At 46.0% G+C, this 17842-nt stretch overlaps 1 protein-coding gene across 3 annotated transcripts; it reads left to right on the forward strand.

The window, feature by feature from the left end:
• Window positions 1–916: 916 nt before the first annotated feature.
• LOC309711330 (uncharacterized protein) lies at window positions 917–8048 on the forward strand. Of its 3 annotated transcripts, none has more exons than XR_014277937.1 (3): window positions 917–1053; window positions 1369–7612; window positions 7929–8048. XR_014277937.1 is itself a non-coding variant. In XM_082541589.1 (2 exons), the coding sequence occupies exon 2, from the start codon at window positions 1576–1578 to the stop codon at window positions 7411–7413; it is 5838 nt and encodes a 1945-aa protein (XP_082397715.1). In that variant the 5' UTR covers window positions 917–1053; window positions 1369–1575; the 3' UTR covers window positions 7414–7914. The 3 variants fall into 3 exon arrangements, 1 of the variants encoding a protein (XP_082397715.1); XR_014277938.1 differs by having other exon boundaries at window positions 1369–7605; window positions 7921–8048; XM_082541589.1 differs by lacking the exon at window positions 7929–8048 and having other exon boundaries at window positions 1369–7914.
• The last annotated feature ends 9794 nt before the right edge of the window (window positions 8049–17842 follow it).

The following is a 17842-nucleotide window of genomic DNA, read 5'->3' on the forward strand; positions in this document are numbered from 1 at the left end:
GTGTTTTCCTGAGCTCTCTGTCGCGTCGTCTGTTTAACTCCATGTCAGTCTGCATTATTCTGTTACCTGGTATTCATTCTGCGTCTCTCTGCCATCTCTCTTTGTGCATTTCGCTCCTCCTCCTGTGAGTGTCTGGTTTAAGTTTTGTTCTTTAGTTTTCCCAGTTTAGGTTTGTTTACTCCCCGCTCTGCTCTTCCTGTTTTGTCACTTTATCACCTCTGCAAATAAATTTTCACTCGCACCCCAGTCAGTGCCTGCATCTTGGATCCTTTTCTCAATTCACCACACGACTGCTGTGCAGCCGTGACAGTACGACGCGACCACAAGATGGATCCAGCGGTCTTGGCCGGGGAGAGCGACCTCACACGTGCCCTACGCCTGGTGGACTGGGTAACCCACACCTCCAATGCACGAGCGAAAGTTGTGGGGATAAATGCCGTTGAGGCAATCCTGGCCGGAAATCCCTATCTCCACCAGGTCCGGGGATTTACAGACTTAATCGCTGAGCTGCATAAAGCCCAGGAAGCGGTGCAAGCTCGGGAAGTAGCCAATTGTGCCCAGCAACAATGGACTACGACCGCCACAAAGCATCCGTCTCAGATTCACCCACCGGAGGTTTCACGGCCCGACCCCCCAGAGGTTTTTCCCTGCCTGTCGGAGCCGTCAGCGGTGGGGAGGAAACATTCGCGCCACCGACGCTTCACCCCACAGCCGGATTCAGGGACTCCTGTGCGACCAGCTGTGGTGAGTTTTAAGGACGCTGGTGCTTCTGGGACTGTGTTTTCTGGGGCCGTTCATGGGGAGGGTAAAGACAGTACACGGCGTTTACCTACCTTCGTGGTAACTGACCTCTCACAAGTTGGCATTTTCAAAACATCCATAACAGTAGCTGTGCTGCCCCTTTAAGGCAGGCATGATCATTTGGGTGTGTGTTTTTTGTACCAGCAGACTTGCCGTAGTACCTCACCAGTGAAAAACAGTCCTTTAGACAAACTGTCGTCTATTCCACTTTTTGTTCACTTTTTCTTGCTCAGCCTGAGAGAGCACATGCCTGTAAGTAGTTGCTATCTGTTTTGTAAGCTTTCCCGCGATAGTTATGTGTAGCAGTTTAGAGATTTGTGTGGAAAACTTTCTTTTGTGAGGAAAAACGGCCGCGATGCTAACACGTTAGCCCGTCTATGGGATTTCCCATGTAATGTTAGCATTAAGCTAATCGCTAAATGCGTGAGCCTAATAACTAGTGAAAGGGTTTGGATACGTTTGTGTTTATGTGTTATATACATTGTAGTGCATGGCTTAATGTTTGATGTTGTAAAGAAAATTCAATTACAGCAGAAATGTAATATTTTATTTTTGTTTCTGTACCAGTTTTACAGTGCTTCAACAGTAAACATCTAAAACGTATCCGCTGACTCCTGGATGTTTATTGTGGACCTGTTAGCTATCTGCCAAGCTAGAAACCAGCTTTACACCCTAGTGAGGGCAGAATAGTAAAAAGGCATCGTCCCAACACGGCTACCTACAGAAAAGTGGATCTGCGTGGAACACAGTTTCTTCTGTTTCTTCTAAGCTACAATGGATAGTAACGACGACACGCTTGAGACGCGGTCAATATGCTCCAACACCTCACGTGCCAGTCAGCGCTCTTCAGCCAGTGCCATTGCAGCCAGAGCACGGGCAAAAGCAGAGGCTGCACGTGCTCAAGCACTATTTGCACAAAAAGAGGCAGATATGTTAAAAGCACAAGCATATATTGAGGAAGATCAACAAAAAGCAGCAGCTGAGGCTGCTAGGAAGAAAGCAGAGCTGCAAGCCAGTTTGCATACCTTGAGGCTTGAGAGCGCGGCTGCAGCTGCCATTGCTGAAGCGAATGTTCTTGAAGCAGCCGTTGAAAACGAATTTGGGGAGTTAGATCGGGTTAGCCTAAAAAATGAATACGTTGAGCGTAATCCAAGTCCTGAACCTCACCAAAACTCACAGCTACCAGAACTCATACCAACTCTGATGCACCAACTACCAGTCGACAGTGATGAGATCAGCAAATACGACTTGCCTGTTCAGAGAACATCCAAATTGAGTCAAGATGCCACTCCCTTTTACCCTCGTACTCAAAGCCCCTGCAGGACAGCCCCGTTCAAGCAAGAACATTCACACAGCTTAAATCCATCCAGGGATACCTACAGACACCAGACACAGTCACATGATATGAGACAATACAGCAGTAGCTACCAACCGCCTCAGTCTCATACAGGTGCTGCCAGGACTGACGAGCCCACTTCATCATCGACCACAGACTTGGCCAAGTATCTAATACGGCGAGAGATGATAAGCTCTGGGCTGTTAAGGTTCGACGATCAGCCAGAAAATTATTGGGCCTGGAAGCAATCTTTCCACAGTTCTACAGAGGACTTAAAACTGACGTCAAGAGAGGAGCTTGATCTGCTATGTAAATGGCTGGGACCAAAGTCATCAGAGCATGCTAAGAGGATACGAGCAGTCCACATACACGATGCAGCTGCAGGTGTAAGAATGGTATGGCAAAGGTTGGAAGACTGCTATGGATCGCCAGAAGCAATAGAAGAAGCTCTCCTAAAGAAACTGGATGATTTTCCAAGAATCTCAAATCGAGAAAATCAAAAGCTGAGAGAGCTGGGAGACATTCTCTTGGAGCTTGAAGCCGCCAGAGCCAATGGGTTCCTACCAGGCCTCAGTTACCTGGACACATCTCGGGGCATCACTCCAATCATCCAAAAGTTGCCATACTCCCTGCATGACAAGTGGGTCTCTTTAGCATCTCGTTACAAAGAAAATCATCAAGCGTCTTACCCACCGTTCTCCTTCTTCGCAAAGTTTGTTTGTGATCAAGCCAAAACGCTCAATGATCCAAGCTTTGCCCTTCTTACAAGTGGTTGGAGGACGGGGAAGCCAGAACACCCCTTCAAATCAAACATGAAAATACCCATTTCTGTCAAAAAGACAGAAGTCTCCTCAAACTCTAAAAACATGCAAGCCAGCCCCTCAGGGAAGAGGAGGGCCGAACCAGATGAACAATGCCCACTCCATAACAAACCACACCCCCTCAGAAACTGTCGTGGGTTTAGGAGTAAATCTTTGGATGAAAGGAAAGCTTATCTTAGAGAAAATAATATTTGCTTTAAGTGTTGTGCTTCGTTCACTCATCTAGCAAAAGACTGCCACAAAAACGTTCAGTGCAGAGAGTGCAAGAGTGAGAACCACCCTACTGCGCTACACCCAGGGCCGGCCCCCTGGATATCAGAGACTCCTGTAACCGCAAGAGAGCAAGGCGGGGAGCAAGGAGAAGAAGCTCCTCAAGCTGTCACAGCAAAATGCACAGACATTTGTGGGACTACCGTCAGAGCAAAGTCGTGCTCCAAAATCTGTCTTGTCAGAGTTTATCCAGCTGGCCAGAGGGAGAAAGCTGTTAAGGCGTACGTTGTTCTCGACGAGCAAAGCAATAAGTCTTTGGCAAGAACAGAGTTTTTTGAGCTTTTTGGAGTTACAGAGGGCGTGGCAGCATACACCTTGAAGACCTGCTCAGGAGTTATGGAAACAACAGGGCGCCGAGCTAACAATTTCATCATGGAGTCATTAGATGGTAAGACTCACATTCCACTCCCCACCTTAATCGAATGTGACATGCTTCCTGATGATAAGTCTGAAATCCCCACACCTGAGATCGCCAGACATTATCCACATTTCAAGCGGGTTGTGGATAAAATCCCGGCTATAGATCCATCAGCAAGCATCCTGATCTTGCTCGGTCGAGATGTACCACAGGCACACAAGGTTCGAGAGCAATGCAATGGGCCCCACGATGCCCCCTACGCCCAGCGTCTCGACTTGGGATGGGTGATTGTGGGAGAGGTTTGTCTCGGAAGAGCTCACAAACCAGAGTTTGTAAACGTCTATCGGTGCAACGTGCTGAGTAACGGTCGTACCTCTCTGTTCGACCCTTGCACTAACAGTTTCTACATCAAAGAGAAGCTTGACACTCCAGAGCAGCATCATCAGTTTCTAGGAGCTAACGCATCCGAAATCCTGTTTGATGGGAAAGATGGCCTTGGTGAAGGGGTCTTCCGGCAAACGCCACACGACAACAAACCTGCTATGTCTGTGGAAGACAAACTCTTTCTGGAAATAATGGACAACGAGGTCTTCATAGATGACTCGAATAGTTGGGTGGCACCACTACCCTTCAGGCAACCAAGGCACAAACTCCCTAACAACCGAGCCCAAGCAGTCAAGCGTCTTTTGACATTACGGCACATGCTGGAGAAGAAGCCAGATATGAAAGAACACATGATTGCCTTCATGCAGAAGATCTTTGAGGCAGGTCATGCTGAACCAGTACCACCACCCACTGGTGAACAGGAGTGCTGGTATTTACCAATCTTCGGAGTGTATCATCCGCGAAAACCAGGTCAGGTACGGGCAGTGTTCGACTCCAGCGCTAAGCAGGATGGTGTCTCACTGAATGACATCCTGCTGAGTGGCCCTGACTTGAATAATTCACTTTTAGGAGTGCTCATCCGCTTCCGCAAGGAACCTGTAGCGGTGGCAGCAGACATAGAACAAATGTTCTATTGCTTCAAGGTTCGCCACGATCACCGAGACTTCCTACGTTTCCTCTGGTTCGAGGACAATGACCCCACCAAGCGCATCACAGAGTATAGGATGACCGTGCACGTATTCGGCAACAGCCCCTCTCCTGCTGTTGCCATATACGGCTTGAGAAGAGCAGCTTTGCAAGGACAGGAAGACCAGAGTGCAGAAGCAAAGCAGTTTGTTCTAAAGAACTTCTACGTGGACGATGGTCTTGCTTCCTTCCCCACCGATGACAATGCCATCCGAGTGCTGAAAGAAACCAAGGAGATGTTGGCTGATTCCAGCATACGGCTACATAAGATAGCCTCCAACCACGACGTAGTAGTGGAGGCGTTTCCACCTGAGGAACGTGCTAAAGAGCTGAAAGACCTAGAGCTAGGTGTGGATCCGTTACCTATGCAGAGAAGCTTAGGTCTCAACTGGCACCTTCAAACCGACAGCTTTACCTTTCTTGTCTCCCAGGAGGAGAAGCCCTTTACCCGTAGAGGTATTCTCTCCACAGTTAACAGCATATTCGACCCGTTGGGGTTTGCAGGTCCTATAGTAGTCCAGGGCAAGGCTATAGTCAGAGAGTTATGCGCTGAGCATTGCGATTGGGACACCCCGATACCTGCTGAAAAAGTGGCACAGTGGAAGTCTTGGAGAGACTCACTGAAGGCACTCGAGCAACTTCACATACCAAGGCCATACCTACCTGTTTCTCTGCTTTCCACACGGCACAGGGAGTTATGTGTCTTTTGCGACGCGTCCACCATGGCCATCTCTGCAGTTGCCTACCTCAGGGCAGTTGATGATGAAGGACACTGTCTTGTAGGATTCTGCATGGGGAAATCTAAGTTAGCACCCCGGCATTCCCATACTGTGCCCCGTCTAGAGCTTTGTGCGGCTGTACTAGCAGTTGAGCTGGCCGATATCTTGAGGGATGAGCTAGATGTGGAAATCCACACAGTGAAGTTTTACACCGACTCCAGAGTTGTGCTGGGCTACATCTGCAACGCCAACCGGAGGTTTTATGTGTATGTTGCTAACAGAGTAGCACGCATCCGGAAGTCTTCGCAGCCTGAACAGTGGCAGTTTGTCAGTTCAGAACAAAATCCTGCTGACCATGGTACCAGACCAGTTCCAGCTGCACTGTTGAGAGATACAAACTGGTTTTCTGGGCCATCATTTCTTGAAAACGACGAGCGAGTTGCACTTACCCCACCAGAGTTCTTTGAGCTCGTTGAACCAGACGGGGATGCAGACGTGCGTCCACTAATAGCAGCCTTTGCGACAGGAGCTTCTGAAAGACAGCTTGGTTCACACAGGTTCGAGCGCTTTTCCAGCTGGAAGACACTTGTATGTGGCATAGCAAAGCTCATCCAGAAAGGCAGATCCTGTGCTAAGATCCTGGAGGGAGATTTGACAAAGGTAGATGAGCATATACAGGCAAGAACAGTAATTGTACAGACTGTACAGCACGAGGCCTTCAAAGAAGAACTCAAGAGCCTGTTCAAAGGAGAACTTGTCTCAAAACGCAGCCCTCTCAGGAAACTTGACCCTTTCTTGGATTCAGATGGTGTACTGAGAGTTGGTGGCCGCACGTCATTATCCGCAATCTCACGGGAAGAGAAACATCCCATAATCATTCCCAAAAGCAACCACATTGCTACCTTGTTGGTGCGGTATTATCATGAGCAAGTAGTACACCAAGGTAGGCACTTCACGGAAGGGGCCATCAGATCCGCTGGACTGTGGATTCTGGGAGGAAAAAGACTTGTATCAAGTATCATACACAAGTGTGTCGTCTGTAGGCGGTTGAGAGGAAGTCTGGAAAAACAAAAAATGTCCAACTTACCTGCTGATCGGTTGACCCAATCTCCTCCTTTCACCCAAGTTGGATTAGATGTTTTTGGACCATGGACGGTTTGTGCCCGTCGCACGAGGGGAGGCCTTGCAGAGAGTAAGCGCTGGGCTGTTATGTTTACTTGTTTAGTAACAAGGGCAGTTCACCTGGAGGTGATAGAATCTCTGTCTACGTCAAGCTTCATAAATGCGCTTAGGCGATTCACTGCCATCAGAGGTCCAGCAAAGCTCTTTCGTTCAGACCGAGGCACAAACTTTGTCGGTGCATGTAAAGAACTTGGTATAACCCCAGAAGATGCAACACTTCATTCTTACCTCAGAGACCAAGGCTGCACGTGGGACTTCAATCTTCCACACTCCTCCCACATGGGGGGAGCATGGGAAAGAATGATAGGGATGGCTCGCCGCATTTTGGATAGCATCTTACTCAAGATGCATTCCCCTAATCTTTCACACGAAGTGCTCACTACGTTGATGGCAGAGGTCGCAGCCATCATGAATGCCCGGCCAATAGTCCCTGTGTCGTCAGATCCAGACATGCCGACCATACTCACCCCTGCTATGCTTTTAACACAAAAGGTGGACTCCGTGTCTGCTCCCTTGGAAGACATCGACCTCAAGGATCTTTACCGAAGTCAGTGGAAGCAAGTTCAAAGTCTTGCGGATTCATTCTGGAAAAGATGGCGTCAAGAGTACCTAACGACACTCCAGCCAAGAAGGAAATGGCAAGCAGAACAAGCCAACCTGCAAGTTGGAGATGTTGTGCTCCTAAAGGACAAGGAGGCTAAACGAAATCAATGGCCCACAGGGCTTGTGGTAAATACCTTTCCGGGTCGAGACAGCAGGGTCCGGAAAGTGGAGGTGAGAGTTGTTCAAGGAGGCACCCCCAGGGTGTATTCGAGACCCGCCACTGAAGTTGTGTTGTTACTCAGAGGGACATAGTGGTATAGTACTCTATACCAGGCGGGGAGTGTGCTGCCCCTTTAAGGCAGGCATGATCATTTGGGTGTGTGTTTTTTGTACCAGCAGACTTGCCGTAGTACCTCACCAGTGAAAAACAGTCCTTTAGACAAACTGTCGTCTATTCCACTTTTTGTTCACTTTTTCTTGCTCAGCCTGAGAGAGCACATGCCTGTAAGTAGTTGCTATCTGTTTTGTAAGCTTTCCCGCGATAGTTATGTGTAGCAGTTTAGAGATTTGTGTGGAAAACTTTCTTTTGTGAGGAAAAACGGCCGCGATGCTAACACGTTAGCCCGTCTATGGGATTTCCCATGTAATGTTAGCATTAAGCTAATCGCTAAATGCGTGAGCCTAATAACTAGTGAAAGGGTTTGGATACGTTTGTGTTTATGTGTTATATACATTGTAGTGCATGGCTTAATGTTTGATGTTGTAAAGAAAATTCAATTACAGCAGAAATGTAATATTTTATTTTTGTTTCTGTACCAGTTTTACAGTGCTTCAACAGTAAACATCTAAAACGTATCCGCTGACTCCTGGATGTTTATTGTGGACCTGTTAGCTATCTGCCAAGCTAGAAACCAGCTTTACACCCTAGTGAGGGCAGAATAGTAGCTGACTGTGTTTCATCCACTCCACCACCAACTCCAGTCTCACTTCAACCAGTACATCAGCCTTTAGCCAGTTCATTAGCCCAGCCTGCATCTATGCCATTAGCCCGATCACCCGTTCCCTCCATACTGGAGGCTGTGTCTGTGCCACCCATTTTGAATCTCGTTCCTAGCACCCATTTTGAGCGGAGAGACAAATGCATTAAAACCACTCTAGTTTCTCAGAAACTGGCTAATTTAGAGACTGTTACTCGCCCCAGGGCCTCCCCAGAGGCTGGGTCTCAGCCCCCAGCAGACTCAGGACCCCTGGCGGTTAAGAAGCCAGCTGAGGACCACACCCGGCCGTCGCTGCCTGAGCAGACCCAATGCTCTGTGCAGCTGCAGTCTGCCATGTGTTTGCCAGAGGCCCGTGCGCCTGCTAGTTCTGTTGCGTCCCTGCCAGAGGCCCGTGCGCCTGCTGGTTCTGTTGCGTCCCTGCCAGAGGCCCGTGCGCCTGCTGGTTCTGTTGCGTCCCTGCCAGAGACCCGTGTACCTGCTGGTTCTGTCCTGTGTGTGCCAGGGGCTTTAGTGCCCACTGGTTCTGAGACTGTTTTTGCTGGGGGGCCCGAGGAGCCCGTCCAGCCTTCTGCCTCGTCAGCTGGGGGGCCCGAGGAGCCCGTCCAGCCATCTGCCTCGTCAGCTGGGGGGCCTGAGGAGCCCGTCCAGCCATGTGCCTCGTCAGCTGAGGGGCCCGAGGAGCCCGTCCAGCCTTCTGCCTCGTCAGCTGGGGGGCCTGAGGAGCCCGTCCAGCCTTCTGCCTCGTCAGCTGGGGGGCCTGAGGAGCCCGTCCAGCCCTCAGCTGCAGTCTCATCACCAGCTGCAGTCTCATCACCCTCGCCTGGTCCAGCTTCCGCTTCCTCATCACCCTCGCCTGGTCCAGCTTCCGCTTCCTCATCAGCATCGCCTGGTCCAGCATCTGGTCCAGCATCTGCTTCAGCATCGCCTGGTCCAGCATCTGCTTCAGCATCGCCTGGTCCAGCATCTGCTTCCTCATCAGCTGCTTCGTCTGGTCCAGCATCTGCTTCCTCCTCATCAGCTGCTTCGTCTGGTCCAGCCACTGCTTCATCCTCATCAGCTGCTTCGTCTGGTCCAGCCACTGCTTCATCCTCATCAGCTGCTTCGTCTGGTCCAGCCACTGCTTCATCCTCATCAGCTGCTTCGTCTGGTCCAGCCACTGCTTCATCCTCATCAGCTGCTTCGTCTGGTCCAGCCACTGCTTCATCCTCATCAGCTGCTTCGTCTGGTCCAGCCACTGCTTCATCCTCATTAGCTGCTTCGTCTGGTCCAGCCACTGCTTCATCCTCATCAGCTGCTTCGTCTGGTCCAGCCACTGCTTCATCCTCATCAGCTGCTTCGTCTGGTCCAGCCACTGCTTCATCCTCATCAGCTGCTTCGTCTGGTCCAGCCTCCGCTTCATCCTCGTCTGGTCCGGCTCCAGCATCCTCATCAGCATCGCCTGGTCCGGCTCCAGCATCCTCATCAGCATCGCCTGGTCCGGCTCCAGCATCCTCATCAGCATCGCCTGGTCCAGCCTCCGCTTCTGCTTCAGCCTCATCAGCTTCGTCTGGTCCAGCCTCTGCCTCCACCTCCGCCTCGTCTGGTCCAGCCTCCGCTTCGCCTGGGGCTGCAGGGGCCACGCAGCCTTCAGGTCCCCTACTACCACCTCCACATCGTCGGTCATCTGCCAGGCCGCTTGTTGGGCATCTCCGCCACTGTGGACGCCCTCCTGAACGCCGCCACTACCTTCCACGTGGCCGGCCTCCGGACTTGTTTCCACACCGCTGTTGCCGTCCGCACGGTCGGCCCCCAGAGCTGTTTCCACGCCGCTGTTGCCGTCTGCACGGTCGGTCCCCAGAACTGTTTCCACACCACTGCCTACTGCGTGGCCGGCCTCCGGACCTGCCCCACTGCTGCTGCCTTTCACACGGTCGGCCCCCGGAACTGAACTGTTTTGGCCTCCGGGTCGGCCCCCTGACCTTGTCCGTCTGGGCCTTTTCGGACTATGTCCCTCCGTCCTGGACCCCCACCGCCCGCCCTGGTCGGGTCGTTTTCTGTTTTTTGGTTCGTGGGGGATTTTTTTGGCTTTGGTCCGTTTTTGTGTTTCTGTTGGGCTGTCTGGTGCCAGCCCTTGAGGGGGGGGGGGTACTGTCATGGTCCTGAGTCTGAGGACTCAGTGTTTTGTGTTTCCTTATGCTTTTGTTCATTCCGAGTGTGTATTCTGTTGTGATTTTGCCATTTGTTAGGTTTCTGTTCTTTGCCTGCCTGCTTCCACTTCTCTGTGTTCCCTCTGTCTGTCCATGGTGTTATTGTGTCTGCTCATGAGTCTGCCTGTCAAGTTCAGTGTCCGGTCTGGTTCTCTGTGTCTGTTAGTTTCCTGTTTTATTCTGAAAGTTCATGTCTCATGTCAGTGTGTTCAGTTTTACCGCTCCCCTGTCTCGTTAGCCTTATTGCTCCCAGCTGTGTCTCCCTCCTGTGGCCCATTCCCTGATTACTCCCCGTGTATTTAAGCCCTGTGTTTTCCTGAGCTCTCTGTCGCGTCGTCTGTTTAACTCCATGTCAGTCTGCATTATTCTGTTACCTGGTATTCATTCTGCGTCTCTCTGCCATCTCTCTTTGTGCATTTCGCTCCTCCTCCTGTGAGTGTCTGGTTTAAGTTTTGTTCTTTAGTTTTCCCAGTTTAGGTTTGTTTACTCCCCGCTCTGTTCTTCCTGTTTTGTCACTTTATCACCTCTGCAAATAAATTTTCACTCGCACCCCAGTCAGTGCCTGCATCTTGGATCCTTTTCTCAATTCACCACACGACTGCTGTGCAGCCGTGACAGTCGTCACAGAATGAAAAGCCAAATAACTGACAGGTAGAAAAGTGCAAATGTTAAAAAAAGAAGAAAATATCCTTAAATGATTATATGATCATTGTTCTCACCTCCCCTCTTTCTACTTCCTACCACTCCTGTTCGCCCTTCCTTTTTGCACTTTGGTTCTTCCCGCTGATCTACTTTTCTGTTTCTCCTCCCTTTCACTTCTCTCCCAAAGTCTGTGCTCTCTCTCTCCGCTCCTTCACTCCCCTTGAGTCTCCCTCTTTCTCCTCTCTACTGTCTTTCCTTTTTCACCCCCACCCCCAATCTATAGGGATAGAGACTCAGTAGAATTACCATCCTCTTGATCTATAATTACCACACAACTCTCTCTACCCCTGGCTCCCTTTCTCCTTGCTTACTTGCCAGACAGTCTCAGATTGTACACAGGATACATGCATCATTGTTGAGCATATGTATGACAAGTGTGTGATAGAATAACCAACATATTGAATAAACAAGTACGAATACATGATGTCTGCCATCACATCTTTTAATTTTCATAAAAGCTCACAAGGTAATGTTCTGTGCACAGGGAGCCTAATTGTCTAATTGCATATCCAACTGTGCAGGTCTTATATCTATGGCAACGTTTTGTGCCTTTTCCTTATTTAACTAACGACTTCTAATGATAGCTTGTTATCTTAGTGTAACTTTAGTTACTGCCCTTCAATTTTGTATCATTTAATTTATGTAGACTGGAAATGAACTTATGTTGCATATTAGGCTGTACAATATTATTTTGTGACTTTGCATTATATATTTAATTCATTATTATTTACTGCACTTTAAAATGTATGTGTAACATTTAAGTTATTTATTATAACTCCTTATGAAAGGTAATTTTGGTTCCTACCTGGTAGTGTTTATGGTGGGACTCTTTAGATTGTAACATGCTCTGAGTATTGGGGAGATCATTGAGTAAAATTTTGAATGCACACTTACCTGCCATGGTGGTGTTTGTTCTAGAAAATATTTTTAAGAGAAATGTAGCCATTCACCCACAACCCAGAGAGACCAGGGAGCGCTACCACAACAAGAAGCTAGCTTGCCAAAAATGTCGTGTGGTGTGTGTGAAGTCCAGCTCTAATTCACTTTCTTTTTATAAGGGAGAGGACTTTAGTGTTTCAGTCATATAGTTTTGTCACAGCTGTATTGCCAAACTTCAAACATTCAGCAATACAGTGGCCTGGAGACCATAATATTGCCAAAATTATTGCAACCATGCAATAAACTTGCAGACTCATTGCCTTTCATTGCCAGTCATTTCATATCTTCAAAGCAGCGTTGGTGTTTTCACGCCGGTGGTTAAACAACAGTAAGTGCCATCAGTCTTTTATCAGTTTATGACTGAATAGAGTCAAGTTAGCACATACACACTATCTGCTTGGAATGATGATCCTTATAAAGTTGCCTTATAGTAGGCCACCTGTGCAATCGCCTTGTGGTCAAAAGCGGTAACTCGCAGATTGAGTGAGCAACATCTGGAAAAGTACTGTTGGCAGGTTAGATGCCACAACTACTTCCAAGAAAAACTAAATGCAATCACTGCTCAACTACTAATTTTCCTCAGTCACAAGGAGGTTGCCATCCTGTTTTTTCTCTAGTGTGACTAGGCCATAAAAACATCTGCAAAACCAAAAGTAAGCTATAAGTGAAGAAGCCAAACAGAAATAGAAGCAGCACACAAACCACTGGCTAGAGGTTCATACTGTTGATCTGCTTACTTGCCTATTTGTACATTGCCAATTTAAAATAATTCTCATGAATATCAGCTACAACTTTGTAAAGAATCAAAATTATGCTGAGAGATAACTTAAAAAAATCTACTAAACACTTAGTAAACATAACTGAGTCGTTATTGTCAATATTAAAAGAAATTTAGCAAATAAACTTTAATGAGCTAACAATGTGCCATTATTATGAAGTGTTACTATGTGTAGCATTTTGTTCTGTTTTAGACATATATAACCACTGCACTTTTGAAAATTGTGGTCATTAGGCCTGCAGACTCTCTGTTGGAGGACTTTATAATGCTCTCAACACTTAACACTAGTTGGTCTGGAATAGCACTTAATGTAGCAGACTCTCCATACAAGTGTGCAAACGGAGAGGGAGCGGGTTGGGGGAAGGCATGGGAATGCGTTGAGATTGAGTCTCTGTGTGCCTTTGATACCTAGTGAGATGGAACGTAATGGTGTCAGCCTAGTCTAAGTCCACATACAGAAGACTATATCTTTCATTCTGACAAGTCTGCAGTAAATGTTCACCTTTTCATCCACGATAGTGATGAACAGTGGGGATCACAGTGTTAGCTGGGCAATTCATTCATTCATTCATTCTATACCTATTACTATGTGGACTGAAATGTTTCTTGGGATGAAACTGTGTAAATCCCTGAAGTCAGAATCCTATTGACCCTACCGGTTCTCTGACTTTTACTTCACTAACATAATTAGGTAATTTTAAGCTGTCTTGTTTTATTGTTTTTTTTTGTTTTTTTTGTTTTTTTTTTCTCGTTCTTTAGCCGTCAGAATTGTTGTGTGAAGACCAACAAGGATACCCAATGGATTTGCTTTGCCAAATGGATCATCATGGCCTTGCCGTATAGGTCCATTTGATCAACCTTTGTTGTTATTATTTATTTTATTTTATTTTCAGTTGTTACAGACGGAACAGACATTACTGAGGGATAGGAAAGGGAGAAAGCAAGATGAAGGAAAAGAAAAACAGAAGGGAAGAGGGACAGTGAGAAAAGGCACTTAAAAAGAGAAAGAAGAGGGGAAAAAATCTCCTGGATCACCTGTTGAGAGAAAAAGAAGAGAAAACAAGCAAAAAAAACTGAGCAACATACTAAACACAACACCATCACGTTAATCTAGCTAAGTGTAAACAGCAGTAAATACTAAATATTGAATGTTGTTGTGTAGCAAGCAGGACCGACAGCGCACAATGTGCTTGGAAATAGCAGCCAAGAAAGGTGTAGTTTATGTCTATGAACAGTGAACACCCGTGTGCACACCTGTGTGGATCAGCACACTTGTATTCAAAAGGTTTCCCCATGTAATGGTCTGCTAGAGCAGCGGTCTCCAACCTTTTTTGCGCCACGGACCGGTTTATGCCCGACAATATTTTCACGGACCGGCCTTTAAGGTGTCGCGGATAAATACAACAAAATAAAACTAGTACCGGTACCAAAAAAAAGAAGATTTATTTATAACACACGTTATAAACCCCCGGGCCTCGGACCGGTACCGGTCCGAGGCCCGGGGGTTGGGGACTGCTGTGCTAGAGGATGTAGAGATCCTGTCTTGTCTCGTTTTATTGTACTAATATTTTGTTTTTAAAAATTAATTAGAGTGTAAACCTTTTATTTATTTTTTTAGTGTATTTCTACCTTCTTTGAGTTTGAATACTGAAATATGCAGTAATAGTGGGAATGCCATGCAGTACAGGTTTCGTGCCATGTACCATAACCATTTTAATGGTAGTTATCAGCCATGACCAAAATCTTTTCCTTACCTTGAATGAACATTTTAGTTCCCCTGTCATAAATGTTATAATTTTATAATTATGTTTTTTCAAAACTGTCAAATATTTCTGTCCCATTACTATGAATGTGCATGAAGAAATTTAGACTTCTCACTCTCACTCACTCCTCATACGGATATACACTGAGACATTCAGCCAATATTTTAGGGAAGGAGAAAATGAGTAAACACAGGTTTGTCTGATATAATACTTAACTCTGCAACTGGTACTCGGAACACTGGGAATCACAGCATTAAATGGAATATAAACTCAACTGAATCAGTCAGTCCTTTATATGATGAAATCAAAGATGTGTGAAGCAGTGACCCAGTATACTAGCCCTACCATCTATAGCAGATTTGAGTGCATAGTGGGTTCCTGTTCTTAACTAGCATTAACAAGTCATCTAAAAAAGGAGTCAGTTATCCAGTTGTTTAACTACGATGAAATTAATAAGGCAGTAGATGAGGCAGTGAGGGTAAACACAGTTTGTAACCTACACTTCTATTCTCCTCAACATCTATTATTCATTGGCCAAGATGATTCTTTCATGAGGCAAGCTAGTTGCACATAATTCATAACGCAGGCTGTGGAAACTAGGACAGAGTGAGATACAGGCAAAGAGGGGGGAAATGGGTAGAGGAGGGGGGGAAGGATGAGAGGGCTGAGTGAGAAAGAGGGTGACGAAAAGGATGAAGACAGAGGGTGTCAGGATGAGGAGGTGAGAGAGAAGAAGAGAGGCAACAGGATCTGGGTTTACAGAAATGTGGGGAAACATGCCGCATAGCCTGTTCCAGTTCACCACAGAGAAAGAAAAAGATGGAATTTGGAAGATTGAAATACAGGAGAAGAAGAGCAACAGAGAGATAGGGATGAGGGGGGGGGAGGAGGAAGAGAGCTTAAAAGAGGGGAGGAGGTTGCGTCTAGCTGATGTGACAGACATCTTTATCAGGCAAAGGGGGGGTGGAGCCTAGAGTAAAAAGAGAAGTTTATCATTGGTGCTTCGTTTTACCAAAGCAAAGGGGCAATACATTTGTTTGAGCTTAACTGCTGTGGTGGTGAGACAAATGGATTTCCTGTGGATTTTTCTCCACAGAATCTATACCAAGGAGAAGCCATCTTGTGATCTAATAGTCATGAAAACTCCATTATTATTCTTAACTTGACAATAGGTTGCTCAGGAGAAATTCTCCTTAATGCAGTTGCATTTAATTTTCGTCTTTAGAAAGCTTTGCTAGCAAAGCTTCTCTAACACATCTGACGTAAAACAGTTCAATCTTCCACTTGTGGTCAGTGCTGTCTGAATCTCCAAGAAAGAGGAAGATGAGAGACGTAAATGAAGAAAGAGACAGGTGTAATTATCTGATTGAAGAACGAGACGAAAGTTTAGCCCACTTCGCTTTGGTCTGGTATTAGGAGCAAAAAAAGATCAGAATTCAAACAGCCCTGTGTGTGTATGTGTGTTTGAGGAAGAGACGGATGACAGGCAAAAACAGAGAGAGAGGGAGATCACAGAGAGTGTGCACTTTTCCCCTGCTATATAGCTCTGAGCCATGTACACAGCAGAAAGTCACGACCCCAAAGTACATGCATGATCTGAATTCCAATGACTTTTTAGACTGAGACAGAGCAGCTGTGACAGTGTGTGTGCATCTTTGCTTGTTGGGTGGAAGCACACCAGGAATAGTATTCTTGTTCAGAACCTACAAGAAGAATGCACTGAGGTGGTGGTGGGGGAACCACAGCACGACTAAGCAAACTGACGGACGCATTGCAGAGCATTTTTCCTATACTGGAGGCTCGGTCATGTGTCACTTGAGAATTCCTAGAGGAGCTGAGGAAAAAGGAACAGAATGCTAAATTGTGGCAATGACATACCACCATGGTAGCATACACCAAACACACACACACACACACACACACACACACACACACACACACACACACACACACACACACACACACACACACACGGAAAGCTAATCACTGTGCAACCTTCTGCTTTATAAAGCAGAAAGTTGCACAGTCATTAGCAAAACAACTGGGAAAAAAAAATTGATTTTAGAAATTTACACAGACAGACATGCTAGAATATGTTTTCAAAATGAGTTTAGAAAACTATAGGAAACACCATTATGACGTGTTTTTGAGTCAGCTAAAATCTGTGTTTCAAATCCTTATTATCTTTCAAACACTGGTAAACTGAGTTATCTATGATTAAAGTCCTTCTACATGCAAATTTTACCACTTGGTACCTATCTTGGAAAGCATTCCAGGCACTTTTTATTATATTTAATTTTTTATTTTATTTGATGTCTAATGTATTAATTTTTTAATTTGTAGTCTTCTGCGAGTGTTATTTAGATAGTCCTTCTTTATTTACAAAACAAATGCACCGTTTTTATTGCTGCCTCCATGTGGCCAATAAAAAAATAATAAATAAGTACACAGTTTTCTAAACATCCTTCTTATTGTTAAATCTTATATTAACTTAGATGTTGTTCTGGGTTCTTTTGTGACTTCGTGGATGAGTCATCAGTCAATTTTGGAGTAATTTTGATAGGCTGGCCCCTCCAGGGAAGATCCACCACTGTTCCCATTTTTTTTCCATTTGTGGATAATGGTTCTCACTGTGGTTCACTGCAGGCCCAAAGCCTTAGATGTCAATGGCTTTATTTTGCATCTGTTATTGAGTGTCTTTAGCATGTGGCATGATGTGTTTCTTTCCGATATCCTACTAGCCTACTTCACTTTGTCAGAAAGTTTCTATTTAAGCGATTTCTTGATTCAACAGGTTTGTCAAATAACAAAAAAATCGGGAAGAGGGCAAATACATTTTCACAGCACTGTATGTCAGTTTTCTACCTGTGTCAATGTATGTTAATAATGTTATGTTTTTTCCCCAATCCTAACCTAGTATGTCTATGTGAGAATAAACAAATACTCATTCATATATTTGATCACTCTTGTTTCTCTTTAATACAGTGATGTACTTTGTCTCTCATATTACAGTGTATGTTACACGCAAAGTAAATCTGTAAGGCCATCAACACATTGCAAAAAAAGAAAAATTACAATCAATACCCTTAAAGGCAGTGAAGTAATCTTTAAGCATGTAGAGTACTGAAAGCAGTTACATATTTTGATACGCTCCAATCTGAAGTAAAAAGCAGTGATTTTATTGAAAGTCAAAAAAAGGTCTGGCAGGAGTGATGTAATGCCCGTTGGTGTGTCATTTACTTGGATATGTATACTTACCATTTATAAAAAAAGTAATTTACTCTAATTCACAGTTCATCTATAAGAGAGGTAGAAAGGGTCATCTTGTGTCGCAGATCATTGGAAAGCGGGGTCACCCAAGGTCAGAAGCAAAAT

The sequence above is a fragment of the Aulonocara stuartgranti genome (genome assembly GCF_965226115.1).
Source record: "Aulonocara stuartgranti genome assembly, chromosome: 7".
In the NCBI taxonomy this organism is placed as follows: Eukaryota; Metazoa; Chordata; class Actinopteri; order Cichliformes; family Cichlidae; genus Aulonocara; species Aulonocara stuartgranti.

Coding starts and splice junctions, on each gene's coding strand:
- LOC309711330 (XM_082541589.1), top strand. CDS start 1,576: ATGGATAGTAACGACGACACGCTTGAGACGCGGTCAATATGCTCCAAC.